This window comes from Tupaia chinensis, unplaced genomic scaffold, assembly GCF_000334495.1.
Source record: "Tupaia chinensis unplaced genomic scaffold, TupChi_1.0 Scaffold000234_1, whole genome shotgun sequence".
In the NCBI taxonomy this organism is placed as follows: domain Eukaryota; kingdom Metazoa; phylum Chordata; class Mammalia; order Scandentia; family Tupaiidae; genus Tupaia; species Tupaia belangeri.
Window position 1 is genome coordinate 2554303 of NW_006159712.1, and position 24297 is coordinate 2578599.

General features: G+C 43.4%; 1 protein-coding gene across 5 annotated transcripts in view; it reads left to right on the top strand.

The window, feature by feature from the left end:
* Positions 1-24297, top strand: part of SLIT3 (slit guidance ligand 3) — a 782476-nt gene that overhangs the window by 220111 nt on the left and 538068 nt on the right. For all 5 annotated transcript variants that reach the window (XR_003549377.1, XM_027771828.1, XM_006148363.3 and 2 more), the window contains exon 4: positions 17158-17229. Coding sequence is in view for 4 of the 5 variants with exons in the window: in XM_027771828.1 (XP_027627629.1) it covers positions 17158-17229 (72 nt within the window). In the remaining variant the exon portion in view is untranslated. The remainder of the gene's footprint in view (positions 1-17157; positions 17230-24297) is intronic.

The window sequence follows — 24297 nt, forward strand, 5'->3', positions numbered from 1 at the left end:
CAGGGACATCATTCCATCTGCAATAAAGAGAATAGAATTAAGAATTAAGTGGGAGGGTGAGGAGAATGATGATACTAGAGGCTGGGAGACTAGTAGGAACCCATTTCAGTAATACAGAGGGAGACCTTGGCAGCCTGAGCCAGGGGCTGGGGGTGGACTTAGGGAAGAGAGTGGTTTAGAGTTATTTAAAGAGACAAAACTGGGGCCAGTAGGTGCATGGTAGTTAAGGTACTAGTCTCCCACATGGCTGATTGTGATTTGAATTCCAGACCCAAACGCTTGAAAATTATGCCAGGTGCCTGTGTGTTTGAGAGGCAAATCCCGAGAGGAGAATGGAGGAGAAGGGTTTGCAGCATGACAGCAGCCCACTGGGGAGAACTTTCTCTTCTCCTCTCTTTTTCTCTCTCCCCATCTTTCTCTGCAAGGGCATACACCCTCTGGCAATTAAAAAAAAAATTACAAAGACAAAGTTCGTACCATATAGCAGTTGATTGCACACAGGAAAAGTTAAGTGAAAAAAAAAAAAGAAGCATAAAAGAGGAGCCATCCCTTGAGGTGGGGACCATGTGAGTAAGAGTAGGTTTGGGGGGACCAGCAGGTGGAGTGGTGGTTAAGGTACTAGACACTCCCGTGTGGCTGACCACGGTACAAGACCTGGTGGCTTGCTTTTCTGGGACCAGCAATTAGTGTAATGGCTATGTCACTGAACTCCCATGTAGTCGACCGCAGTTCGAGTCCCGGACCCCATGGCTTAAACTCACATTGGGCATGTGTGTGTGCATGCCCAAGATCCCAAGAGGAGAATGGAGGAGAAGGGATTGCGGCGTGGCCATCCCCCCAGGGGCTGATTTCTTGCTTTCTGTCTCTCTGTTTCTGGTGAGTGCATGCGCCCTATAGCAAAAACCTCTCCAAAAATAAAAGAGTAGGTTTGGGGTGGAGGGAAATAATGATGTCCATGGTGGACGTGCATCTGGGACATCCGTAAGATAATATATCTTGATTTACCTTGGATTCATTTATTTCAGGAATATTTGTGCTGTGTGTCAGGCACTGGTGCTCAGAATATAGTCAGCATAGAGATAATCCTTACCCATTAGAACTTAAATTCCAGTGAGAGAAGACAGGCAGTAAACTAAATAATGACGTGAAATATATATTAGGGCAGATAAATGCTTTGAAAAAAAATTAGGTAACATTGCCAACTGCAGCTCAAATCCCAGCTCTAGCAGCTTGAAAAACATCTGAGCATATGTGTATGTGTGCCCCGAATCCTGATATGGTGGAGAAATGGAGGCGAAGGGATGTGGCATGACCAGGCCCCATTCCGGGGTACTTTTTCCCTGACTCTTTCTGTTTCCCTCTGGCAAGTGCACATTCCCCTCCCTCTCCCCATGTCCCTGCAATTAAAAATAACAAAAGAAAGTAGGGGAGTCCTTCAGAGAGTACAAAGATGGAGTTGCAATTTTTCCTGGGATGGTCAAGAAAGTTTCCCTGGAGAAAGGGATATTTGATCAGAGATCTGAAGGAGATGCAGGGAGATTGGAATACCTGAGGGACATGTTTTCTAGGAAGAAGAAAGCAAGGAAAGAGGCTCAAAGTAAGGCAGTCTGATACTTTTCCTCCTCCCCCATAGTAGGGGAAAAGCCATGTGGCTGGAACAGCTGGAGAAAAGTGGGGGCATTGTAAGGTAAATTTTGAAGAGGAAAAGGTTAGAAAGGTGAGCGGGTCAGGTAGTGGTGTACGGTCCATTATAAGGACTTTGACTTAACCTTAAAGTGAGCAGGGAGTCACTGAGGAGTTTGGAACAGAGGGATCACTTGATAATCATGGGGGCCGGGGGGAAGTAGGGTTTAGTACAAGAGTAGAGACATGGAGGTCAGTACTGAGACCCCTGCAAGTCTCACCCCAGTTTTGCCTCCTCTGTTTTAGTCAGTTCTCTCTTCTAACCATATAACCTCAGAATCTCAGTGGCTTACAAAAACTCACATTAATTTTCCTCATACATGGGTCATGGCATGGCTAGATTTGGCTGGGTTTCTATGGTTACAGCTAGGCTCAGTAAGGCATGGATTTGGGCTATGGATTGGGTTCAGGATCTTTCTGTGACTTCTCCTTGGACTTGTGGGTATCTGAGGCATATTTTCCTGATGCAAATGAAGAAGAGATGAAGCCAAAGCACACAGCACTTTTCAAGCCTCTACTCATATTACATCCACCAACCTTCTGTTGACCAATAAGTTTCTGGCCAATCCTGGTATCAATGGAGCAAGGCGATATATACTGCCTGAATTAAAGGAAGATACTGCAAAGACACATGCCAAAGACTTGGGTGTATAATTTTATAACATGAAAGAAGGAAAGAATTGAAAACAATGAACCAATTTACCACACCCTCTCTTTATTCCTATTACCCCCATCCAGCATACCGCTCAGTCTTGCCTTGTCTCTGCCCTGTGTCTTTCTTTCATTCATTCCTAGCTCTGTTCTCTTATGACTCACACCACGATCTCCTTCATGTTTGTCCCTCATCAGTTCCCATTTCTCCCTCTCCAACCCTCCAACACATCCAGCACGCCACTCCCTGCCTTTCCTTCTTACCATCTGGCTTTCTTCATGCAGATCCTGCTCAGAAACTCCAGGGGCCACTCCTTATGCATTAGTGTTTCCCAAGTGCCCGCATTTTCTATGCTCTCTTCGTGGTTTTGGTGATCACTGTAACATCTATACTGTCATTATTTAATATTTTCTTTCATTTCACTTTTAAGTCAGCCTCCTTTTTCTTCTCTCTTTAAGTCATACTATGAAAAAGTTACACATTTTTGTCAAAACATAAAATATATGGTTCAAATAAAGCACCTGTGCATTTATTTGCCCTCTGCAAGAGGTGTGACAATTGCTTTTTGAGACTCATTGGCATCCCACAAACCCCTTGTGTTTTCATCCATCCATCCAATCTTCTCTCTCATCTCTACATGTACCCACCCCCTGGATCATGCTGGGCAGGCCCTTCCCTGTCGTCTGCCTGGAGCTTTGCTCACACTATCTTCAGAGCTTGAAATACCTTACCCCTTTATTTTTGCCTGTCTTTCAAGACCTACCTCCTCTATGAGTCCTGGCTAGTAGTCAGTTCTCTTTCTGCTTCACTTCTAGTCCAGGCCCACCACACAGTGTTCCACGTGTTGATCGTGCCAGCTTGGGCCACAGTACCCTAAGCCTCATGTGGCCTGTGCCTACAAAGCCTTTCACCACCCATTCCATAGACATTCTTCATCTGTCACTCTGCATATTAAAATAGGCATTGTTTCTGTGGTGTCGGGCTCAGTGACTTTGACCATGTTTTCTCTCTGTAGTTTCTTCAATTTTTTTTTTTTAAGAGGTTTTTGCTACAGGGCGCATGCACTCGCCAGAAAGACAGAAAGAAACAGAGAAACAGAAAGCGAGAAATCATCCCCTAGGGAGGATGGCCACGCCGCAATCCCTTCTCCTCCATTCTCCTCTCAGGATCTTGGGCACGCACGCACACGCGCCCGGCGTGAGTTTTAAGCCACCGGGTCCAGGACTTGAACCACGGCCGACTACATGGGAGTCCAGCGACATAGCCATTAGGCCAACTGCTGGTCCCATGTCGTTTCTCCATTTTTAATTCCCTGGCTCATTCCTCCTTTTCTTGACTATGCTAATCAACTATTACCTCATCCATGAAACCACAGAGAATTCTCCCACTGGGGCCAGCAGATGGCATGGTGGTTAAGGCACTGGACTCCCACACAACAGATTGCAGTTCAAGTCCTGGACCTGACGGCTTGAAAATCACATCCCAGGCACATGTGCATGCATGCCCAAAATCCCAGGAGGAGAATGGAGAAGAGATTGTGGTGTGACCATCCCATTTTCCCTTTTACTGTCTCTCTCTGGCTAGTGTATGTGCCCTATGGGAAAAAACAATACATACATACATGTGGAGCACCCCCGCCCTCTACATAAACAGAGCACCCAGACCTCTACATAAACAAGCCCATATTTGGTTATTGTTCCTGTTCCGGAACGCGTAGGCACTGCCTCAGCCTATCAGTGCTTGCCTGGTGGCAAAAGAGGACTGGTTTGCGGGACGGATATATAGGGAGCCCGGGTGGGCTGGGAAAAAAAAAAAAAAGGAAGAAGAAGAAGATTGTAAGAAGCCTGGGGTAATAAAGCGTTCTGGAGAAGACCTTGTCAGCGTCGTCATTTGAAGCAACACATACATACGTACGTACATACATACAACATAACTTCTCCTGCAGCTTCCTATGTTTCCTTCTTTCTTAGCACATGTCACATGTTTCTACGGCTTCCAATGGACTTTATCTTCCTCCCCCACTAGACTATAAGTTCCTTAAGTAGGAGGCCTTATTGGTATTTGTGTCTAGAGTAAGGCACAGAATAAGCACTTGGTGAACATTGAATTTCTTAATCAATTTATAGTTAAGTGACTTAAATTTTGCTGTTTCCTTCTCTCTTTGATTCTTCCCTACATAGTTTGCCCCCAGGTAGGCAAAGAGTTAAATGTTTGTTGAATTTGTAATGATGTGAGCTTTACAGCATCTTAGTTTGTTCAGGCTGTTGTAACAAAATACCATAGACTGGGTGGCTCCTAAACAATGAACGGGCTCCCCACAGTCCTGGAGTCTGGGGAAGGCCACAGTCAAGGTATCGGCACATTTGGTGTCTGATAAAATCCTGTTTTCTAGTAGATGGTTGCCTCTAACAGTATCCTCACATAGCAGAGGATCTGGCAGTTCTCTGGAGATCTTTGCCTTTTTTTTTTTTTTTTGCCATAGGGCACATGTGCTTGCTGGAGAGACTTGGGAGACAGTAGGAGGAAAATTGAGAAATCCCCCATCCCTCAGGGGGGATGGCCATGTGGCAATTGCTTCTTCTCCAGTCTCCTCTCTTGATGTTGGGCGTGCATGCATACATACCTGGTGTGATTTTCAACAGTCTCCTCTCTTGATGTTGGGCATGCATGCATACATACCTGGTGTGATTTTCAAACATCTAGGTCTAGGACTTGAACTGCTGCTGGCCATGTGGGATCCAGTGCCTTAACCACTATGCCACCCGCTGGCCTCCCTGAGGTCTTTTTTATAAGGGCACCAATTCCATTCACTAGGGCTCCACTTCCCTAACCTAATCACCTCCTAAAGCCTCCCAATTAACATCATCCCCGTGGGATTTAGAATTTCAACATATGAATTTTGGGGAGATATAAATGTTCAGAACCCAGCACATAGAGACGCAGGAGTCAGCCAAGACTGACAATAAACAATGATGGCAGTTCAGATGGTTTCACAATTCTAAGCTCTTTTAGGCCCGAAGCCAATTTTGAACACCAAACACATCATTATTTTGATCATTAAAGGCGAAGGAGTATGCATTTGCAGCTCTTTGCCTTCATCCACAAGTGAAAAGATGTACTTCATGTCAGGTAACTAGTTTTGTCCCCTCTATACTAGCTCTGCATCTGGAGATGGTGTTGAGTTCTTTTGGGGATCGAATGAGTATCATGTGTGCGCATGCGCTTATGCTTGTGTAATAGAGAGCGATCCGGAGGCCAACACACCTGGAATCTATTTGTGAGGATCACTGGTTCAATCCACAGCTTGGACCATTCATTTATTTCTCACTAAGTGAACATCTGGGATTCAGTTCGAGACGCCAACAAGTTTGGATGGGATCTCGAAGCTGTGGTTGGGATGTGGAACTGCTCGCCTGGGGTGGGAGTGAGTGAGGTGAGCAGGGGCTCTTAAACTATTCTGCAGACTTCAGTTCAAATGCAATAGCCAGAGGGTTGAGAAATTTTTCACGTGCTGGAAAGGCATTAAGAAGGGGGGCAGGGAGATCAGCTAAAGAAGATTCAATCAGATCAAAGCAATTACACAATCTGAAAAGTGTCCCTTTTCCCCTTTCACCCTATTCTGCTTACATCTTGTAGCTATGATATCCAGATATCTTCCTTTTCTAGGAAATAAATTATAAGGCGGGAGGGAACAACCCTTGGAACTGAACCAGGAAGGAAATGCTATGAGAAGTAAAATTCTAATTAGTTATAGATGAGAATTGGTCACAGATAATTACCCTGCATTCTCTGGCTCATGCCTGAGAAGGCTTAAAAGATCTCCTTTGTTGCTAGATAAGTAGATACCTATCTTGATGCCTAGGTAAACACACAGAGGAGCACACCGTCATTAACAGATCTGGCAGAGTACAAGTGTTTAGAACAAAAATGAAAGAGAAAGTCGTCATTCACAAGATAGGAATGTTTGACTCTTGCTGTCAGAATCTTTTTTTTCCCTCCTCTCTTCTCACTTTGAGCTTACTCAGAACAAAAGAAAAGGCCAGTGGGTTCAAACAGGATCATTTTAAACAGTACACTCCCAGAAAATTTGTGCTGAGTCTCACCTGCCCTTCCTGACATCTCCCAGCTAGAGTATTTCTCTTCCAATTTGCATCTGTCAGTTTCCTACCTGTGGGTCAAAGGGCTTGGAGACCCAGATGAAGGGCCTAGAATAACTCAGAGAGAACATGGAGTCTGGTGGGTGCTCATGCCATCCTACTTAGAACTAGCTTGGCTGCATTGTTTTGGGGATTTTATGGAGGGAAAAAAATCCTCATAGCTGCCTAAAGTACTTCCTCCTTAATTCCTAGTAGAAATGACTTGACATTAACTATTGGCTGCTCAGAGCATGTCTTGATGGAGCGTCCTTTTACAGAGCAATACAGATAGCTCTTCCCTGCCCCCAACATCATCTTCTGTAGTTTTTCCCATGCAACATAGAAAAGGTAAAGTTAGCCTTTGAGGGCCTCCTGCTTTTCCTTTTAGCACCTCTCATGTTGCTGATATTGAAACCCCTTTCTTATGCTCTCTGATGTAGGGACACCACCTGAACCATGTTTTCATTGTCATGAAGCTGTTCTGCTTCTGCCTCATCCCACTGTATAGTTTGGAAGTTGTGAGCCTCTCGCTCCAAACACTCAAAGACCCTCTTTCAAGCACTATGAAAAAGCATTCAGTTTGTCTTGTGATTGCAGCCCTCCTATAATCTATTGCAATATTCTCATAGATTCTTTACAAAATGCTGTGATTTTTTTGGCTAGCCAAGGTGGCACAGTGGTAACACAGCATGCTTTGATGCTGAAGCCACATGAGTTCATGTCCCAAGGTCTCCCTGAGCATGCTGGGATGCTGGGTGTGCAGGTACATGCCTGTGATCCTGGCTGGCTGGGGATGGGGGACTGTGGTAGGACCTTGTTGGGGATGCCTGCCTCTCTCTCTTCCTCTTTTTCTGAAGAAATAAATAAATAAATTTTAAAAAAGACTCAGATTTCTATAGCCAGTAATGAAATAGCCAGCACAGGGTTGCTTGGGTAGCATCATACAACAACTTGTAGCACTTTTAGCTCCTCACAAAGTTTGCTGTCTTCATTGCGTCTCTTCCTCATAATTTTGTGAGATAGGTTCAGTAGGTATTCACTCATTCATTCAAACAAGAAGCCACTAAAAATGCATTAATTGAGCACTTACTAGTTTTAGAAATTATTCTCAGCTTTGAGTTGCAAGAAAAAAAATAAAAACCTCTCTTCTTGTGGCACTTAACACTTGCATGGATGTTCTAGTAGATATTGTTGTTCCCGCTGTGCACGTAAAAAATACAAGTTACAGGGGTTTAAATCTTAAGCACACACAGTTTATTGAGAGCTGGAATTAGAATCTAAGTATCCAGTCTAGCTCTCAGAACAAGGAGAACACAATAAGTGATTTTAGGAATCATCTTGTCTAACTCACTGTTCTATTGATGGAGGAAACCAAGGCTTAGAGGAGTTCTGCTTTCCTGAGCCCTAGCCCCAGGTCCTGTCCCAGAGCTGTTGACCCTGCAGGAGTCTGTAATTTATGGACTCTCATCTTGTCACCATCCCTCTACTACCTTATAACTTCCCCTCTCTCCTTCTCTAGCATAGATTTCATGGCCTGTTTTCATATTGTATCCTTCACTCTCCTAGTCCATTTTTTCCTTCATCATTGTTACCTGGAAAACCCTAACCCAAATCCAATTCTCTGTTGTTTGCACCCTCTCACCCAGGGGACTTGAACATGACCAAGAAAACACATGCTTGTATCTACAAATCTCACTTACAGCTCATGATCACTAACCTCAAGTGAGCACTGGCTGCTGCCCCGCAACCCTCCAGCCTTTCCTAGACAACTATTTCTCACCTTCTCTTCTCAGCCATCAAACACCTCCTTCCCCCTCCTGGGTCTCTGCTGATAATCCAGCTTCATTTTTCACTGAGAAAATAAAACTAATCAGACTCGACCTTCCACAGACTGCTACCACCACAGTTGCTGTAGGCTGTCCTTGCCCTCTACCTTCCCTGCTGTTGCCACGGACCCGTTTTTGGCCCTGTAACAACCATTGCCATCTCTAGAACCCTGGGGACTCCCCTGTTACCTGTGCAGGAGCCTCACCTTAAACATTTTCCCGCATCCCCTGCATCATCAATTTACCCTCTCTTCCCAATTCTTCTCATCAGTATATAAGCATGTTGCAAATTTCTCCTAACTTAATAAAAATAGAGGTCAGCAGCTGGCATGGTGGTTAAGGTGCGGAACTCCCACATAGCCGACTGCAGTTTGAGTCTTGGATCTGGCAGCTTGCTTTCTCACTATATCTCTCTCTCTCTCCTTCACTTTCTTTCTCTCTCTGGTGAGCATACGTGCCTATAGCAAATTAAAAAATAATAATAATAATAATAATAATAATAAATAAAATTAAATAGTTATTTTAAAAATAATAAAAATAACAAAAGCTCCCTTGATTTCATGTTCTCTTAGCTTTCAACTCATTTCTCTCCATATCTCAAAAATCATTGTTTTTCTCTGATTTTCTCCTCCCATTCTTGTTCATCATCTTCGTGTTTTTTCAGTGCCACACGTTTCATGTGCATGCATGAGAGAGACAGAAAAGAAGAGAAAGAGACAGTGAGTACCCCCCAACAAGGCCTGGTCTTGCCATAATCCCCCTTCATCCAATTCTCCATCCTTCAGGATCCTGGGCACACATGTACATCCTGTGGGTTGCAGCCAGGGCTGGAATTTGAACCTTTGTTAGCCATGTGAGATCTGTCTTCCTCTGCATAGCTTTTAACCACAGAACTGACCTTTCCACCCATCCTTGAACAACCACAGTTAATGGTTTGTCCCTACCTCTAGACCCAGCTGCTCTTTCCAGGGTCACAGTGCACTTCATGTTGCTAAATCCAATGTCATCCTCATCTTTCTCTACCTCTCCAAGCCTTTGACAAACCAGGATTTCGCTCCCTGGAGCCCTTTCTTCATTCGACCTCACAAGTACTGTCACATCTCCTCCAACCACACTATTTCCTTCTGTCTGTGGTCTCTAATGGATGGTCTAGCCCAAGACTCCATCCTTATTCTTTTTACCTTTTTATCTCCCTCTCCCATGGTGACCACTCTAGGTTCATAGCTTTAAGTACCACCTACTCTCTGTCTTGGCCTTATCACTGAACAGCAAATTTGTAAACCTAATTTTCTGCTGGGCAGCTATAATTGGATATATATAAGAAGATCAAATTTAATACGTCCAAGTCTGTTCTCCATCCCCCACTCCTACTCTACCCTCATTCTTCTCTCATCTCCTAGGTTTCAGATGTACCAGCCCAAACCTGAGCATCATCCTTGAGTCTCCTCTCTTTCATACCTCACCTTCAATTCTATGTGAATACTTCAGATGATTTCCAGAATTTGACCACTTCTTAACACCTCTACAGCTGCCTCCTGGTAGCGTGTTAAATCCTAGAGAAGCGAGCATTACTAGAAGAGGGAACAGCACGTATAAAAACCATGATTCAGGGAACATTGTAAGACTGGAGTTTCCTAGAAATCCAGGCATGATTCTTGAACCTGAGAAGCTGCCTGCCCTGTTGGTTCCATTATGATACATGGAGTAAAGAAGCCACTCTGGGGATTTGAGCTTTTTGCTGACAGGTGGTCTCAGTGACTAGGATGGACTTGACCATCTCTGAAGCCACATGGCTTTATTAAGTCACATGTGCATTATGTCTTCAGTGTATGCATGTGTGTGTGTGTACACTTACATACATTTACATATATGCACAGTCTGTTTTTTCTCCCACCCTAGACCTGTTTTCTTGGAATCTGAGCCCTCAGTATACTAATATAGTTCCATGTGCAATCCTCTGGGGGATCCTCAGAGACTCATGCCTTTAAGTTTCAGCCTACTGATATACATAGTTTGGTTCTTCTGGCCACAGCCTCTGGAACTCCCCTACATTACTCTAAGCAACATTAACTTAGGCTTTGTGGGTCAGCCATGCTGGAAAAGAGGCTGCTTTGTACTTGTTGGCTCATTTTCTGTGAAGTCAGAGCTTTCCCCTGCAGCTGCATGGACAGGATTCCTGTGCTCCTCCTGCAGCCCCTCCTCTTCTCCTAAAACCAGTGTCTTCTGGATGCAGAGTATTTAGGCATATGGCAACAGCTGGGGCAGGGGTCAGAGGCAAGGCAGGCTCATGCCATTGATGTGCTCTGCATTTTCTTAACAGCCGTGTAATTGGAGGAAAATTGGTCCAATGTGAGGTGCAGGAAAGTTCAAAAGGGGTGGTTTGGGGGCTTTGTACTTGTTTTCTTTTCATTCTGAGGTTTTGAGCTGGATCTCAGTAAGGTGAGGTGCTGAGCAAGCCCCAGTATAGGGTACCTCTTTAGGGCACCTAGAGTCACCTATAGGATAGGCGGGGCTGAGAACACACCTGGGGACATTTTGAATGGACAGATACCCTAGGTCTGAAAGAGAAACAAAGATACATACTCTTTCTAGATGGCTTGGGATTCCCTGCCTGCCCATGAGCAGTAATTTTCCTGGGACTCTGGGAGCCTTTTTCTAAAATAAAAAATGCAGGCCAGCAAATAGGCCTTGGGCAATAAAGCCAAGAAGGCTCAGTGTTGATTTCCTAGTGTACTTTGACTCAGTTTCTCCAGCTATAACATGAGCAAATACTCCTGTTACTGACTGTCCTCCTGAGATTATTGGGTAGCGTCCTGGTCAGCCAAACACAAAAGAATTAAGGAAACAGAAAGGTGAAAGAGTTAAAGCCACAGGCTTTGGTGTCTGAGAGATCTCTGCACAAGCCTTATTCATCATCTGTGTGACTCTGGATGACTAGTGTAACCTCTCTGTACTTCAGTTTCCTTATCTAAAATAACTACATTATTGTCAACCTCAAGAGTCACTTTACAGGTTAGATGAGATAATGTGTGTAAAATACCTAACACAGCACGTAGCATGCAGTACGCGCCTATGTTAACAGGAAAAAAGGAAGGGAAGGAGGAAGAAAGGACAGGACAAAGGCATCATTACTGTTTTTATGCTTAAGGTATGTTGATTATTATGATCTTGCTCAGCAGATACCCGAGTGTTCCTGTAGGTTTTTCAGCTTCCTTTGTGGTTAGTGCCATGTTAGCAGTTCTGACCAACAGTCTGAGAACAGAAGTGATATGAGTCATGCTCTTTCAGGGCATTGAGAGCTGGTGCGCTCCCTCCCTTTCCCTGGCACAGCAGCCTTGGAGGCCAAATGTTTTCTCTGATGGCATAATGTATGATGGGACAAGCCCTTCACATAAGTGTGAAATAAGTCTTTATTGTATTAACCCAGTGAACTTTGGGAGTTCATTTGTTACTGCCTTGCTGACCAATACAGTCATCTATGAAGGAGAAATAAATCTCTTGTATTTCTGAGCTCTAGGCTTCTAGGGATGAGGATAATGATAATAAGAGTAGCTGCCACTAACACCATTTACTGAGCCCTGAAGAAACACTACACAGCCTTTTGCAGATGTGAAACCATTCAGCCCTCTCACATGTCCCATGAGATACATGTTTTGCTATTACATAATAATTACATTCCTACAGTAATCTTTAAGTTATTTTTAAAAGGAATTTATATAAACAAATGAAAAAAAATTGCTCAAGGGCGAGAATTTTAGATTATGACATCAAAGTTCTCCCTCCTTAAACAGATGTCAAAATAAAGGTTTTTAATTTCTATTAGGACATTTGGAAGTTACAAACTAAAAATAACCAACCTAAATGTCATCAAGCAAACGTTGGATACCATGGAAGACAAAGTTGAGGTCAATTGGCCTCTGAACAATTGAAATAAATTCTGACTTATCATAATTTCCTCCCCTCCCTCCCTCCCTCTCTTCCTTCCTTCCTTCCTTCGTTCCTTCCTTCCTTATTTTCTTTTTTTCTTTCTTTCTCACTGTCTCTTAAAAATTTAGTGGATACTATTAGGTCATCAGTAAAGTCATGAGGTATTTTTCTATGCGAAAATGCCTCACAACTTTCTCAACGACTTAATAGATTTATCTTATATTACTGCATGATGTATACACTTAGTATTTTTAATTAAAATTTTAATTTTCAGGTAATTATAGGATTCCATACAGTTATAAGAAATAATGCAAAGAGATCCAGTATACTGTTAGTACCAGTAATAACTCACATATCCTGCAAAACTATATACAGTTTAATGTCGCCACCAGAATATCAACATTTATATAGTCAAGATGTGGATTATTTCCATTACTGCAAGGATCCCTTATCTTGCCCTTTTAAAGTCACAATCACTTGCTTCCATCCACAGCCCTATTGTAGCCTATGGAAATTACTAATGACCCATAATTTTTAGTAAAAGGAAGTCACATGACCCAGCCAGTGGTACAGTGGCTAAAGTGGCTGGAGCCCATAAACAACTGCATAATTTGAATTATGTACCTGGTGACTTGAAAAACATGCTCAGAACATGTGTGTGCCCAAAATCCCACAAAGGAGAAAGAAAGAAGGGTTTGCAGCGTGACTTTGCCCATGGGAGATGCTTTCTAACTTTCTCTCTCTCTCTCTCTGTGAGGTCTTGTGTCTTCTAACAAATAAAAACTGAAGTCCCACTATATCTCAATAAAATAGTTTATCCACTTCACCTCCTAAGAAAGCACTTACACGTTCCAGCAAGGCAAGTCTGTTCTCCAAATGCCTCCCATGGGAATGCACATATAGCTTTCTAAGTCTAGAACTCTCTGCCCATTCTCTTGGAGAGTTACACTCAGCCTGTAAAACTAAACTCAAAGCCATTTTCTTGGGAAAACCTTCCTTTAGCCAGGAGTGAGTTAGCGGACCCTCCTCTTTGCTCTCATAACACCTTTGCTTATATACAGTGTAATTTTTTTTGTTTTGTTTTCAGAGCTCTCTTCCCATTAGAATATGATATTCTTAAAGGAAGGGATTGCATCTTTTTCATCTTTAAATGTTTATATGGAACAATGACTGGAGAGATGAAAGGATGGATATGTGGATGGATGGATGGATAAATGGTGGTTAGATGGGTGAATAAATTAATAGTCAGATGGATAGATGGCTGAATAGATGAATAAATGGATGAATTCAACAAAGTGACAAAACTGCTAATTATATCATAAACCCAGGTACACCCATGAAGGCCTTCAGTGGTTCCATGAATAAAAGCCTCTGCTCTCAGAGCTTCACATTTCAAGCTGCAAAGCAGTGTCACCTTGCAACTCAGCAGCCAGTGGGTTTTTTTTTTACCTTGATGTTCTCTCTTGTCTTCCAGCAAAGAAGCTAAAAAGAAAATTTGCTCTTGGAGAGGGGACAACTAGGTGGACTTTATCCCTTCCTTGACCTGGCCCACATCCTGTTTGCTGACCCCCTCACTTCTGTCCTCCTCTGGATCTTTTTCAATCCTGCCATATATGAGGAATCATAGACTTACTTCCAGCTTGATCTGTGGCAGCAGCTTTCCACCCCCCAGCCCAGAGTTACAGAGCAGCGTTGGAGCATGAGCATGCCATGGCCAGTAGCCACCATCTGCAGCCCAGTCAGAATGTCACACCCCGTTCTCTTAGTTTTCCTGTTTAGGGCCTTTTTTTACAGCACCCCATGGGAGGTGGTGCATCTTGTGCAGTTTAGAACCTTCATTTCCTTTTCGAGGATAATCTTTTTAGGCCTGTTCTCTAAGTAACAGGAATGAATCCTGGAAGGACCTGGAAATATAGCATTAATCTCCTTCTGATGATACAGAGAACCACCATGCAACCTTCCCAAGCTCAAGTGGAAAAGCCCTGAGGCTTTTGGGAGCAGAGCCCAGCCTGGCCACCCTAGAATCCTCATTCAGGGTTTATGAAGCAGCAGGCAGAGCACAACTGGCTACATTTGGTTGCATTTTTATTTTTGTCCAGCCACAAATACCGGCAAAGAACTGAAAATGATTCCTTCCCTTCCGGGAGCCTCAGAGCCAAGCTGTTTTTATTTTTAGCTTCAATTCTGGTTTAGGGCTTTTATACACTAAACACCCAATCCACTGTGGCTGGGGTGGGCAGGAGTTGAGGATTTTTGCCTAGACTACAGTGTTGGTTGTCTAGATATAACTCTACCAGACTTTGTGCAGCTGTGACAATAGAGGGTGGCTCCAGACAGACCCACAGAGAAGACCAGTACTTGCCTTGGGGACCTCCAAGAGAGTCCTTTTAGGGAAGAGCAAAATTCCCAGGGTAGATCATCATCTGGGTTGGGGTGGAAGAGGTGTCAACCTTGGATGAAAAAAGCATAGAAAAACAAAGAAAGAAAAAGGCAAGGCGACTGTCAGTTACTGAAAGACTTCAAGTAACATGGTGTAGAACCGCAGGGGTCTGGAGTCAGACTGGGTCCAGATCCTCTCCCATTTCCTGATGCTGTGGCCATGGGCCTGCACTCGGCCTCCCCAGGCTTCAGACCTCTTGTCTGTGAGACAGGGCTGATGATAACACCTGTCCTAGCACTGCTGCAGTCCAGAGCAGCATGAAGCACAGAGTTCGGCACGCAAGTGGGACTCAGTCGGCCTCACTTTTGTTAGTGCTGACACACTCTTACTGCAGTGTGGAGAGCTTCCACATACACTGTGGCATTCAAGAGAGTAGCTGAGGAAAATAGGATTATTTTGCAGGTAGAACACTGAAGCTTAAAGGGCCAGGTGACTTTACCCAAGGTCCCACAGTGAGAGTTTGATGTTACCCCACCTGAGTCCCGGGCTAGCTCCCAGGTGATAACACCATGCCTTCTCCAGGACCGGTGGCTCCCCCTATATAAAAGGACTTACTGCTGACTACATGGAAACTACTCTAAAAGAGGAACTAGGTTCTCTCTTGCCTTCCTCTTCCCTTGGCTCCCATGTTTTTTCCACATTAGTGACAGAAACACACAAAGAACAACACTGGGAGTAGTCACATTCTTAGAGGTAGAAAATAGAATGGTGGCTGCCAGAGGGTAAGAGAGGGGGAAAGGGGTATGTTTAATAGGTATGGAGTTTCAGTTTTGTAAGATGAAAATGTTCTAGAGATTTAGTTGCTCAACAGTAAGAATATACTCAACACTACCAAACTATACACTTACAAATTAAGTTGGCAAATTTTATGTAATATGATTTTACCACCAATTTTTAAAATTCAAACAACAAAAAGGTAATTTTATAGATGTTAGGCCACATAGAATTGGGTAGGGTGCTAGAGTTTATCTTGTCCTACTTTCCAGCCTTTTCTCCAGGCTTCATTCTGATCAGCAACCTCCCAGACAACATATCTGATCCATACCTCCCCACACTACAGGAACCTCCTCAGGGATGAGTGACACTCTTTTTGACGGCAGTCTTGTTAGATGAGGTCTTAAATGATTCTCTCTCACATGGTTTGCCCTTTTCCATTTTTCCCTGTCCCTCTGAAAGTTTGTCCATAGACCGAGGATGAAAGGGGGTAAATGGTAGCAAAAATCCCACTTAAGGAATTATGTCTGCTTGGTGTGGGAGTTGGGGGAAGAAGCTGAGGAGAAGCCCACTTGCTGAGCACTAAGTTGGGGATAATGCAGTGAGCCCTGAAGCCAGACATACTCAGCTCATTTTAGGTGGAAGAATCCTGAGGACTGTTGAGTGTGTGTTTGAACGGTGATTTGGTGTCCATGTGGAAAGGTTGTTCACTGATCAAGCTGCTGAGGCAGAGGGGCATGGAAGCTAGCTTAGGATGGGTCTCCTCTTGGCCTAACGCTCCTAAGAAAGCAGCCCTTATGGACACCACAACAGTGGCTCAGTTTCTTGTAGAAAGTTAGATGGCCATTTCTTCTGTGGGCATTTAGCATTGCCATGCTAAGGAGAGAGAATGCTCTGTGGGCCACCACCCATTGTGAGTCATCCCTATGAGGCTGAGTTTACCCCAGGCCACAGCACACCTCATGTCCAGACCCAGGTCCCTGACAGAGGCTGACTTCCCCATTGGACACAGTGGAGTAGTGCTGAGGGTCGACAGTACTGTTAGAAGCCCATGAAAATATCTTAATTTCTTGTAAAATTAGAAGAAAAATAAGTTTTCAGGTTAAAATAAGTGTAATATAATATTCATAAATTTGTTTTTATGCCAACATAGTTGCAAAATATGATATTAAAACATTTTGCATGGAGAAAGCAGCTCACAAAGGCAAAGTGCCAAAGACCCATGAAAGTCATAATGTAGCACTGCTCTGGTTGGAAGAGCCAGGATGGCAGGGATCCTGTTCAGTTGCTCAACCTGTGATGATCTGCCTTGTCCTTTTCTCTGTTCCTATAGCAACTGCTATCTGCTCCCACCACCGCCACCATTTAGGATCTGGATTGTTTTCTCTGATCTTTTACTTATGTATTTTGAGGTCTGGTTGGCATTTAGATTTCATCAGTTGGTAATAACTACCTGGAGCTGATGATGAAAAATGTTCAAAAGTCTGGCCTGAGGTCTATGTAAAAGAATTCTGTGATCAGTTAGTGATGTCTGTCCTGAACTCTGAGGAAGGAGTGGCAACACGGCACACATTTTTGTATATTATCAACCTTTGCTTTAGACCACAGCTTGGCCAAGATGGAATATGCCTCACACATATTGAGTATTCTACACCAAAAGATTTAATACTGGTTGAGTAGTTGATTGATAGATTGAACCAGTGTCTGTGAATATGCTTGATCCTATTTAATGTCCCCTTGACATCCTTTCATTCTTTTTTTTTTTTTTCCCCTCTCTAGGCGCCTGAACAAGAATAAGCTCCAAGTTCTTCCAGAATTGCTTTTCCAGAGTACACCAAAGCTCACCAGACTGTGAGTAGAGTTGACTTGTGTTACCTGCTTGACCTTTGATGATGTGCAAAGTGTGGTTCTCTTAGTGTATGGAACCCCATGCTGTATGAAGCATGGTAGACACTAGCATGGAGAGTTGAAGCAGTGTTTTGAAGGTCTGAGATGTGTGCCCCCACCCACGTCTTCAGGCCTGATGACTTGATCCTCCTCTTAGAGATCAGCAGCTTATGTGACTGGTAAAGACAAGCAACTTGTGGTAGTGGATCATTCATTTGGAAAGAGGGAAGAAATGCTTCCATTTAATTTGAATCTGAAATTTCTTCAGGGAAATTTTCACAGGGAAGGGGATTGCTGTGAATTTATTCATAGGAGGCTGCCACTGGTCTCAGAGGGCATTGCTTTGACTAAACATTTCAACCATACCATCTTGCCAGCTAAAACACCTTCTGCCCTTTGCCCATTTCCTTTTATTGTCAGTCTGGGAACCCTGGGTCTACAAGTCTATGATTTTATAGGAAAAGAAAGAGGCAATTTGAATTTTGCTTATCTTCCAGAATGATCCAGAATGTAATGGGGAGGGGGAAGAGCTCGAGATGCCTCTGTGCATTTATTCAGTGAAAGAGTTTGGGAGCTCAGGAGCTGGAGCCATGTGTCAGGGTGGAAGCTGTGATTCATGTATTGTGGGTGTTAGGCAAGTGCTAATTATTGACAGTGAAGGTTCCATGATTGTGAACCTGAAATCTTGTTGGCAGTGACTGGTTAGTGTATGTAATAATGAACTGGGATGCCCAGGGCATGACTTTCTGAATGGAGTGAAACAGTGGGAGATCTATAGCCGGGCTGGAAGACTCTTACATTACTGGCAAGGTTCTGATGTCAGTGGCCATCATTCTCCTTCCCAATGGCACTGTTTAAAGCCTACTTATGCAGTCAAACAATGTAGGCTCTGGGATAAATTGGGAAATGCAAAACACATGTTAGTGTATGCACTTAAGAATGAGTTCTGAATTAGGAATATATATTTATATGTGTCTGTACACATAGATACACACAGAGACTATGTACATAAATGTATTTTAAAAGACACTTTACTGGAAAAAGAACAGTCAAGAGTTGGCTGTTTTTCCAGTGGTGCAGTGGTCTTCCTTGCCCTCTCTCGGACATATCTGTACTTTGTCAAGGTCTCTACTTGTTTTGCATGCCATCTCTCTGGCTCCACCTACCTAGCTGACTTTGCTAACAGTTGGAGAGGATATACCCTGCTTTCCACTCTTCTAGTCTGGATCCACTTGGGTGGCATAGAGCAGGGAGAGTACAGTTCAGTAGCTGAATGTCTAGCAGAGCTGGATAGGCAATGCCAAATGGACATACCAAAACCACCCTGATTTTAAACTTCCCCTTCCCTCTATAGCTCTTTCCTTAAATGCTTGCCTAATAGACATCTCTGCCCCACACTACACTGCACCTTTTTTGATGTGCTCCTAGCTGAGTGCCACAGACTACATACTATTCACCTGGAATCTCATTAGTAGCAAAGGGAAGGTGGCTGTTGGGCTGGGACTGCTGGGAGATTCTGAGTGGGTAGGGTCTAAGGATCCAGTTAGTGCAGAGTGACAGAAGGGCTGCCTCTTTTTTATGGAAGCCTCCCTGTGGCCATCAGACCGTGCCTATTCTGCACATTGACTGGTCTTGATTGAGGCAGAGGAGGAATTTCAGGTGGTGATAACAGGTCTCTGAGATGTCGGAGGCCAGGCATGGGCACATGGAAGCTCCCCGGGTCATGTGTGCCTAAATAGCCTCACAGTAAAGAAACACACCCCTCCCCACTTCTCCTCCCTCTTAGAGGAACTGCAAAGCAGTGGGATAATGGTGTGTGTGTGTGTTTTCTAGGGTTTAAAGTAATGTGTAAGTATCAAGATTACTATTGTTACTTCTACGATTCCCATCTTTACAACCTAGTTCTGATCTCTTTTCTCTGGGAGGTATGAGGAAAACTAGAATCTGTAATGAACACTGAGATAAATTGTACTGAGCTTCTGCTTCCAGCCAGAGAGCTGCAGCTGGGAACATTCTATTCATTTTTGGTTTCTGTCCCTCCCTGGGATAGACAAATGCAGAGTTTGGCACATGTAGGCCCTTGGTTAATGACAGTTGTATGGGAAAATGAATAAATAAGTGAATGATAAGGGCCTAAGGATATCAGCAGTGCTCTCAGGGAACTTTGATTCTTCTATCCACCATTCATTAGTTAATTCATTCATTCACTCATTCAGTAAGCCTGGGTGCCTGTTTCAGCCTGCCCTCTGTGCTGGGTGCTGAGCTGTAGACATGAACAATGTCCAGTTCTCCATGTGCCCTATCATGACACATCTGAATGAATGCAAAAGCTGCCATATATATATATATATATACATATATATATACATACATACACACATAAACATATATACACACATGTGATCATGTATGTATACATGCATGTGTGTACATACACGTGTATATGTGTGTGCATACATATTATTTATACACACACACACACACACACACACACACACATTCTTTTTAATTGAAGTAGCAATAGTAATCCAGGTTTGGGCTGTAATCAGCAATCCCTTTTTCTCTCTGGGCTCGACCTTTGATTTTTCTTAATGGTTCTATTGTGTCTTTGTCTTATTTTGTCAGCCACTCTAGGGCCTTTTTGGAAGTAAGCAGGGTACAAATTAGAAATCAATGCATGTGCAATCATGAGTGTGTATACATATGCCACTGGCTCTGTTGTAAAAACGTGCTGCATCTCAATAGACCCAGCACGCCATCTCCCATGGAAGACTCAATGTGGACTCTGTAGCCAACTACTCCAGAGTATGCCATGTTGGATAAGCAGCAATTCTAGACACTACTTTTCTTCGATTATTAGACTTGTAAACAAACATATGTATAATATTCAGTATTTTTCTGAAGACTATCTTTTAGAAAGGCCATGGTGGTGTAATAAAACATGTTTCAAATGGTGCTGGGCTAGGGAAGTGTGTGCATGTGTACACATGCATGTGCAGGGCCTGTGCTATGACAGTAACACTACTCACTAGCAGGCGACTGCAACGTGACTAAAGTTAGTTTAACCCGAGGAAGAAATCTATCAGTTCTTGTAACTGAGAAGAACAGTGGTAGTTATGTCTTCAGGAGCAACTGGGTCCAGTGGTGGTGTTGATGTCATTTGGACTTCATCCCACTCCCTGCTTCCTGGGAGCAGTGGTCATATGGTGAGACAAGTAGAAGACTCACAGCTTTCTGTCAGCCACCGTGGTGGGGAGTGATTTGGCAACAGTCCTATAGCAAAGGGCTAAGGGTAGACTGATTACTTAGCTTGGTCACATGTTCATGCCCAAGTGAATTACCATTGTTGATGAGATGGTGTCCTCTGAGTGGCAAGGTCATGTGTGCATCCCACTTGTTTGAGGATGAGGAAATACAGGATGTGCATCCATCCCTCTTATTTGGGAATAGGTCCCCCACCAAGAAGAGCATAGTAGTTCTGTTATCAGAAGACCACAAAAGAGATACCAAATGTGAAAAAAAACCAGATGTCTGCAAGTTTATTGAGCATCTACTTTACATAGTTCTTCGTGCTCTAAATGAGGGCTGCAGATCCTCACAGTAACACTTTAAGATAATAGCACTACTAAGCGCATTACATGCTAGGTGCTATTCTAAGGAAGGTAGGTCTGTTAGCTCATTTCATCCTCCTCATGATGCTAAGAGGTAGGTCCTATGGTTAGTACTATTCTACAGATCTGAAGCTAAGGCTCAAAGAGGTTAAAGAACTCGCCCAATGTCATATAACTACTTAATGACAGAACCTAGATTCAAATTTGGGTAACCTGACTCTCGAGTTCGGGCTCTCTTCCACTATAATGTTTTTTTCTGCCTAAGCCTTATTAATACTGAGAAAACAAAAGCTAGGAGAGCTTATATTTATTTACCCATATATCCCACATATCTAAGAAGCAGCACTGCCCTGGGTACTTTATCTTAGAACTCAAAATTTAACCTTCACACCAATCCTGCAAAGAGAGTCCTCATTAAATCTTAATTCTAAAGTTTAGAAGGGGTCTCTAACTTACCCATAATTGAATAGCTAAAATACAGTGGAACTGGGACCCAATGCACATCTACATGTCTGCAAAGCCCTTAAGTTTTCTACACAACCACATTACTATGCTAATTACTGTGTAAAGCTGAAGTTGTGCTAAAAAGGACTGATAATGGACCTGTCATGTATCAAAGTGCTTCTATCAGGCTTTTGCTGGGTACCTTACCCCATCCACCCTCAGGTTTGGCACCACCTAATTCATATGTGTTAGTATATCTGTCCTCTTACTCTGTTTTCAAGCATATGGAATATGGGCCAGAGAATCCTAGGGCCTAGAAGAACCCTGAGCTTTAGGTACTATTCCTGCAGTCTACAAAATGCCCAACAAGGTCTTCACCATGCATGCCTTGGGTTCCCTCCCATCCTAACATAAGATTCTCAAGTGCTTCTGCTCTTTTTAGGTTCCCTGCAGTACCTGACCTGGAATTTAGGATAAGAGGCTGTGAAGTAGAAAGTTAAAGAGCTACCAATTCTGTGCCCTAAGATATTGGGCAAGTCACTCAACCTCTCTAGGTCTTAGGTTTTTCATCAGTAAAATAGATTATAATAAAATTTACCTCTCTGTTGGTGTGAGGATAAATGGAAGTCATCCATTGACAACAATTAGCACGAAAAAAAAATTAGCACAGAATAGTAAATGCCTAGTGAAATATAGGCTCTGGCTAATTTTTGCTAGCTTACTGATGAGAGTAGTGCATATGCTTGGGCTTTGTGGTCTGTCATGTAAATATTTCAGCACCTGGAGAAGAGTCCAGGCTCCCAAATAGACACACACTGCACTTGGAGTGAAAAGACCTGGATCCCCATACTGACTCCCCCATCCACAAGCTGTGTGACCCTGGTCATGTGACTTCACCTCTTTGGGCTTCATTTGTTTCATCTAGGAGGGGCAGGATGGAACATGGTCTGCTACATGGCCTACAAGCTACTGATTTCTCCTTTTGCATTCCCTTCCAGTTTTCTCTATCAACTACACATGGAAAAGGCAGGGAAGGTTCTTTTTATTTAAAGGCTAAGTAGTAATGGTGTTAGAAATTCCTTAGAAAGCATAAAAGATCAGGTGAAAACAGAGATTGAAAGCCGTTCATATTTTCCTGGATTAGAGAGCTTTGGAGGGGCTGAGAGACCCAATGACTTATAAGTGTTTCTTTAGAGTTAGACTTTGCATTATGAGGGTGAACATACCACTGGGATGTTTTTGAACATGTGTCCCCGAAGATCAGGTTGAAGAGTCTGTTTGATATTTGGTAATGGTTTGGTAAGCAGCTATGAAGGCAGCTGGATAGAGGACTCCAATTATTCCCCATTTCAGTTCTATTTGATAGCTTTTTAAAATGCCACTGGGGTTAAGCCCACTGTTGTTCACTTGGGGCAGTGGACTTTCAAGTGACTTAGAAAGTTAATCTCCAAGCAGCTGAAAATAATATGAAATGTGGCCGGCTAACTTAGCCCCAAGTCACTGGGCTGTTATCATGGTGGGACAGCCTTCCTACCAATGAACTGGAGGCTGTTGGACTTGTTTTCAAGGCACTTGCTTCCAATGAATGGACCCTTCTCTGAACTCATTACTGTTCATTTGTATCTCTCGTATTTTCCATCTTCTGCGTTTATCACATGTCTTACGCATATCTGCTAGGTCCCCAGACAAACTGACAGGTACATTCAGAAGGGTGATCTAATGCCTCTTTGAAGCAGCCCAATATTAGAGCAAAAAGTGGGGGCTTTGGAGCCATACAGACCTAGTTTCGAATCCTGCTTTCTGGTACCCTGAGCAAGGGATCTCAACTTTCTCCCTATCTCTGGTTAGCTTTACAGCATGGATAATAATCAGGTCCTGAATTAGTTTGTCAGGGTGGCCAGAACAAAATACTGCAGCCTGGGTGGCTTAAACACGAGGAGTTTATTTTCTCACAGTTCTGGAGACTAAAAGTAAAAGATCAAGGTGCCACCCTAAAGGGTTTCTTCTGAGGCCTCTCTCTTTGGTTTTCAGATGGTGTTCTTCTTGCCAACCCTTATGTGGTTTGTCCTTGTGTGTGTGCACCCATGCTGTCTCTTCCTCTTATGCTGACCTCAGTCATGTTGGATTAGGGCTATACCTAATAGCTTCATTTTAACATAACTATCTCTTGAAAAGTCTAATCTCCAAATACAGTGTGTGTTGAAATGCTGGGGGTTGAAGCTTCAACGTATAAATTTGGATGTGGTATTTGAGGGTAATGTAACCCAGCACTTATCTCTTCCCAAGTTGTATTGCATATTTACTGTGGGCCAGGTGTTCTGCAAAGTGCTTCACATATATTATCTCACTGACTCTTAGATTTCAATGGTACCTGGACACCATATCCCCATTTTAAAGATAAAGAAACAGAATCTCGGGAACCAGCAGTTGGCGTAATGGCTATGTCGCTGGACTCCCACGTAGTCGACCGCGGTTCGCGTCCCAGACCCGGTGGCTTAAAACTCACGCCGGGCTCGTGTGCGTGTGTGCCCAAGATCCCGAGAGGAGAATGGAGGAGAAGGGATTGTGGCATGACCATCCCCCCTGGGGGGTGATTTCTTGCTTTCTGTCTCTATGTCTCTCTCTGTCTGTCTGGCGAGTGCACGCACCCTATAGCGAAAAAAACCTCTCCAAAATAATAATAATAATAATAATAATAACAACAACAACAACAAAAAGGAAATAGAGTCTCAGTGATTTAGACAGCTTGCTCTAGGTCACAGAACCAGTAACTAGCAGAGCCAAAGTTCAAACTCAGGCTTGTGTGACTCCAGATCCGTATCCTTGTTCACACTCTAGTTAAGAGAAGTTAGTAACTAGTAATCAAAGTGCCATGTACCCAGGAGGAGCTCTGTGAGTGCTAGTTCCCGTATCTGTTTGAAGCCCTCAGTGAGCCCAGGCTTGTTGAATGACTGGAGCCATGGACCTCTAGCTGGTA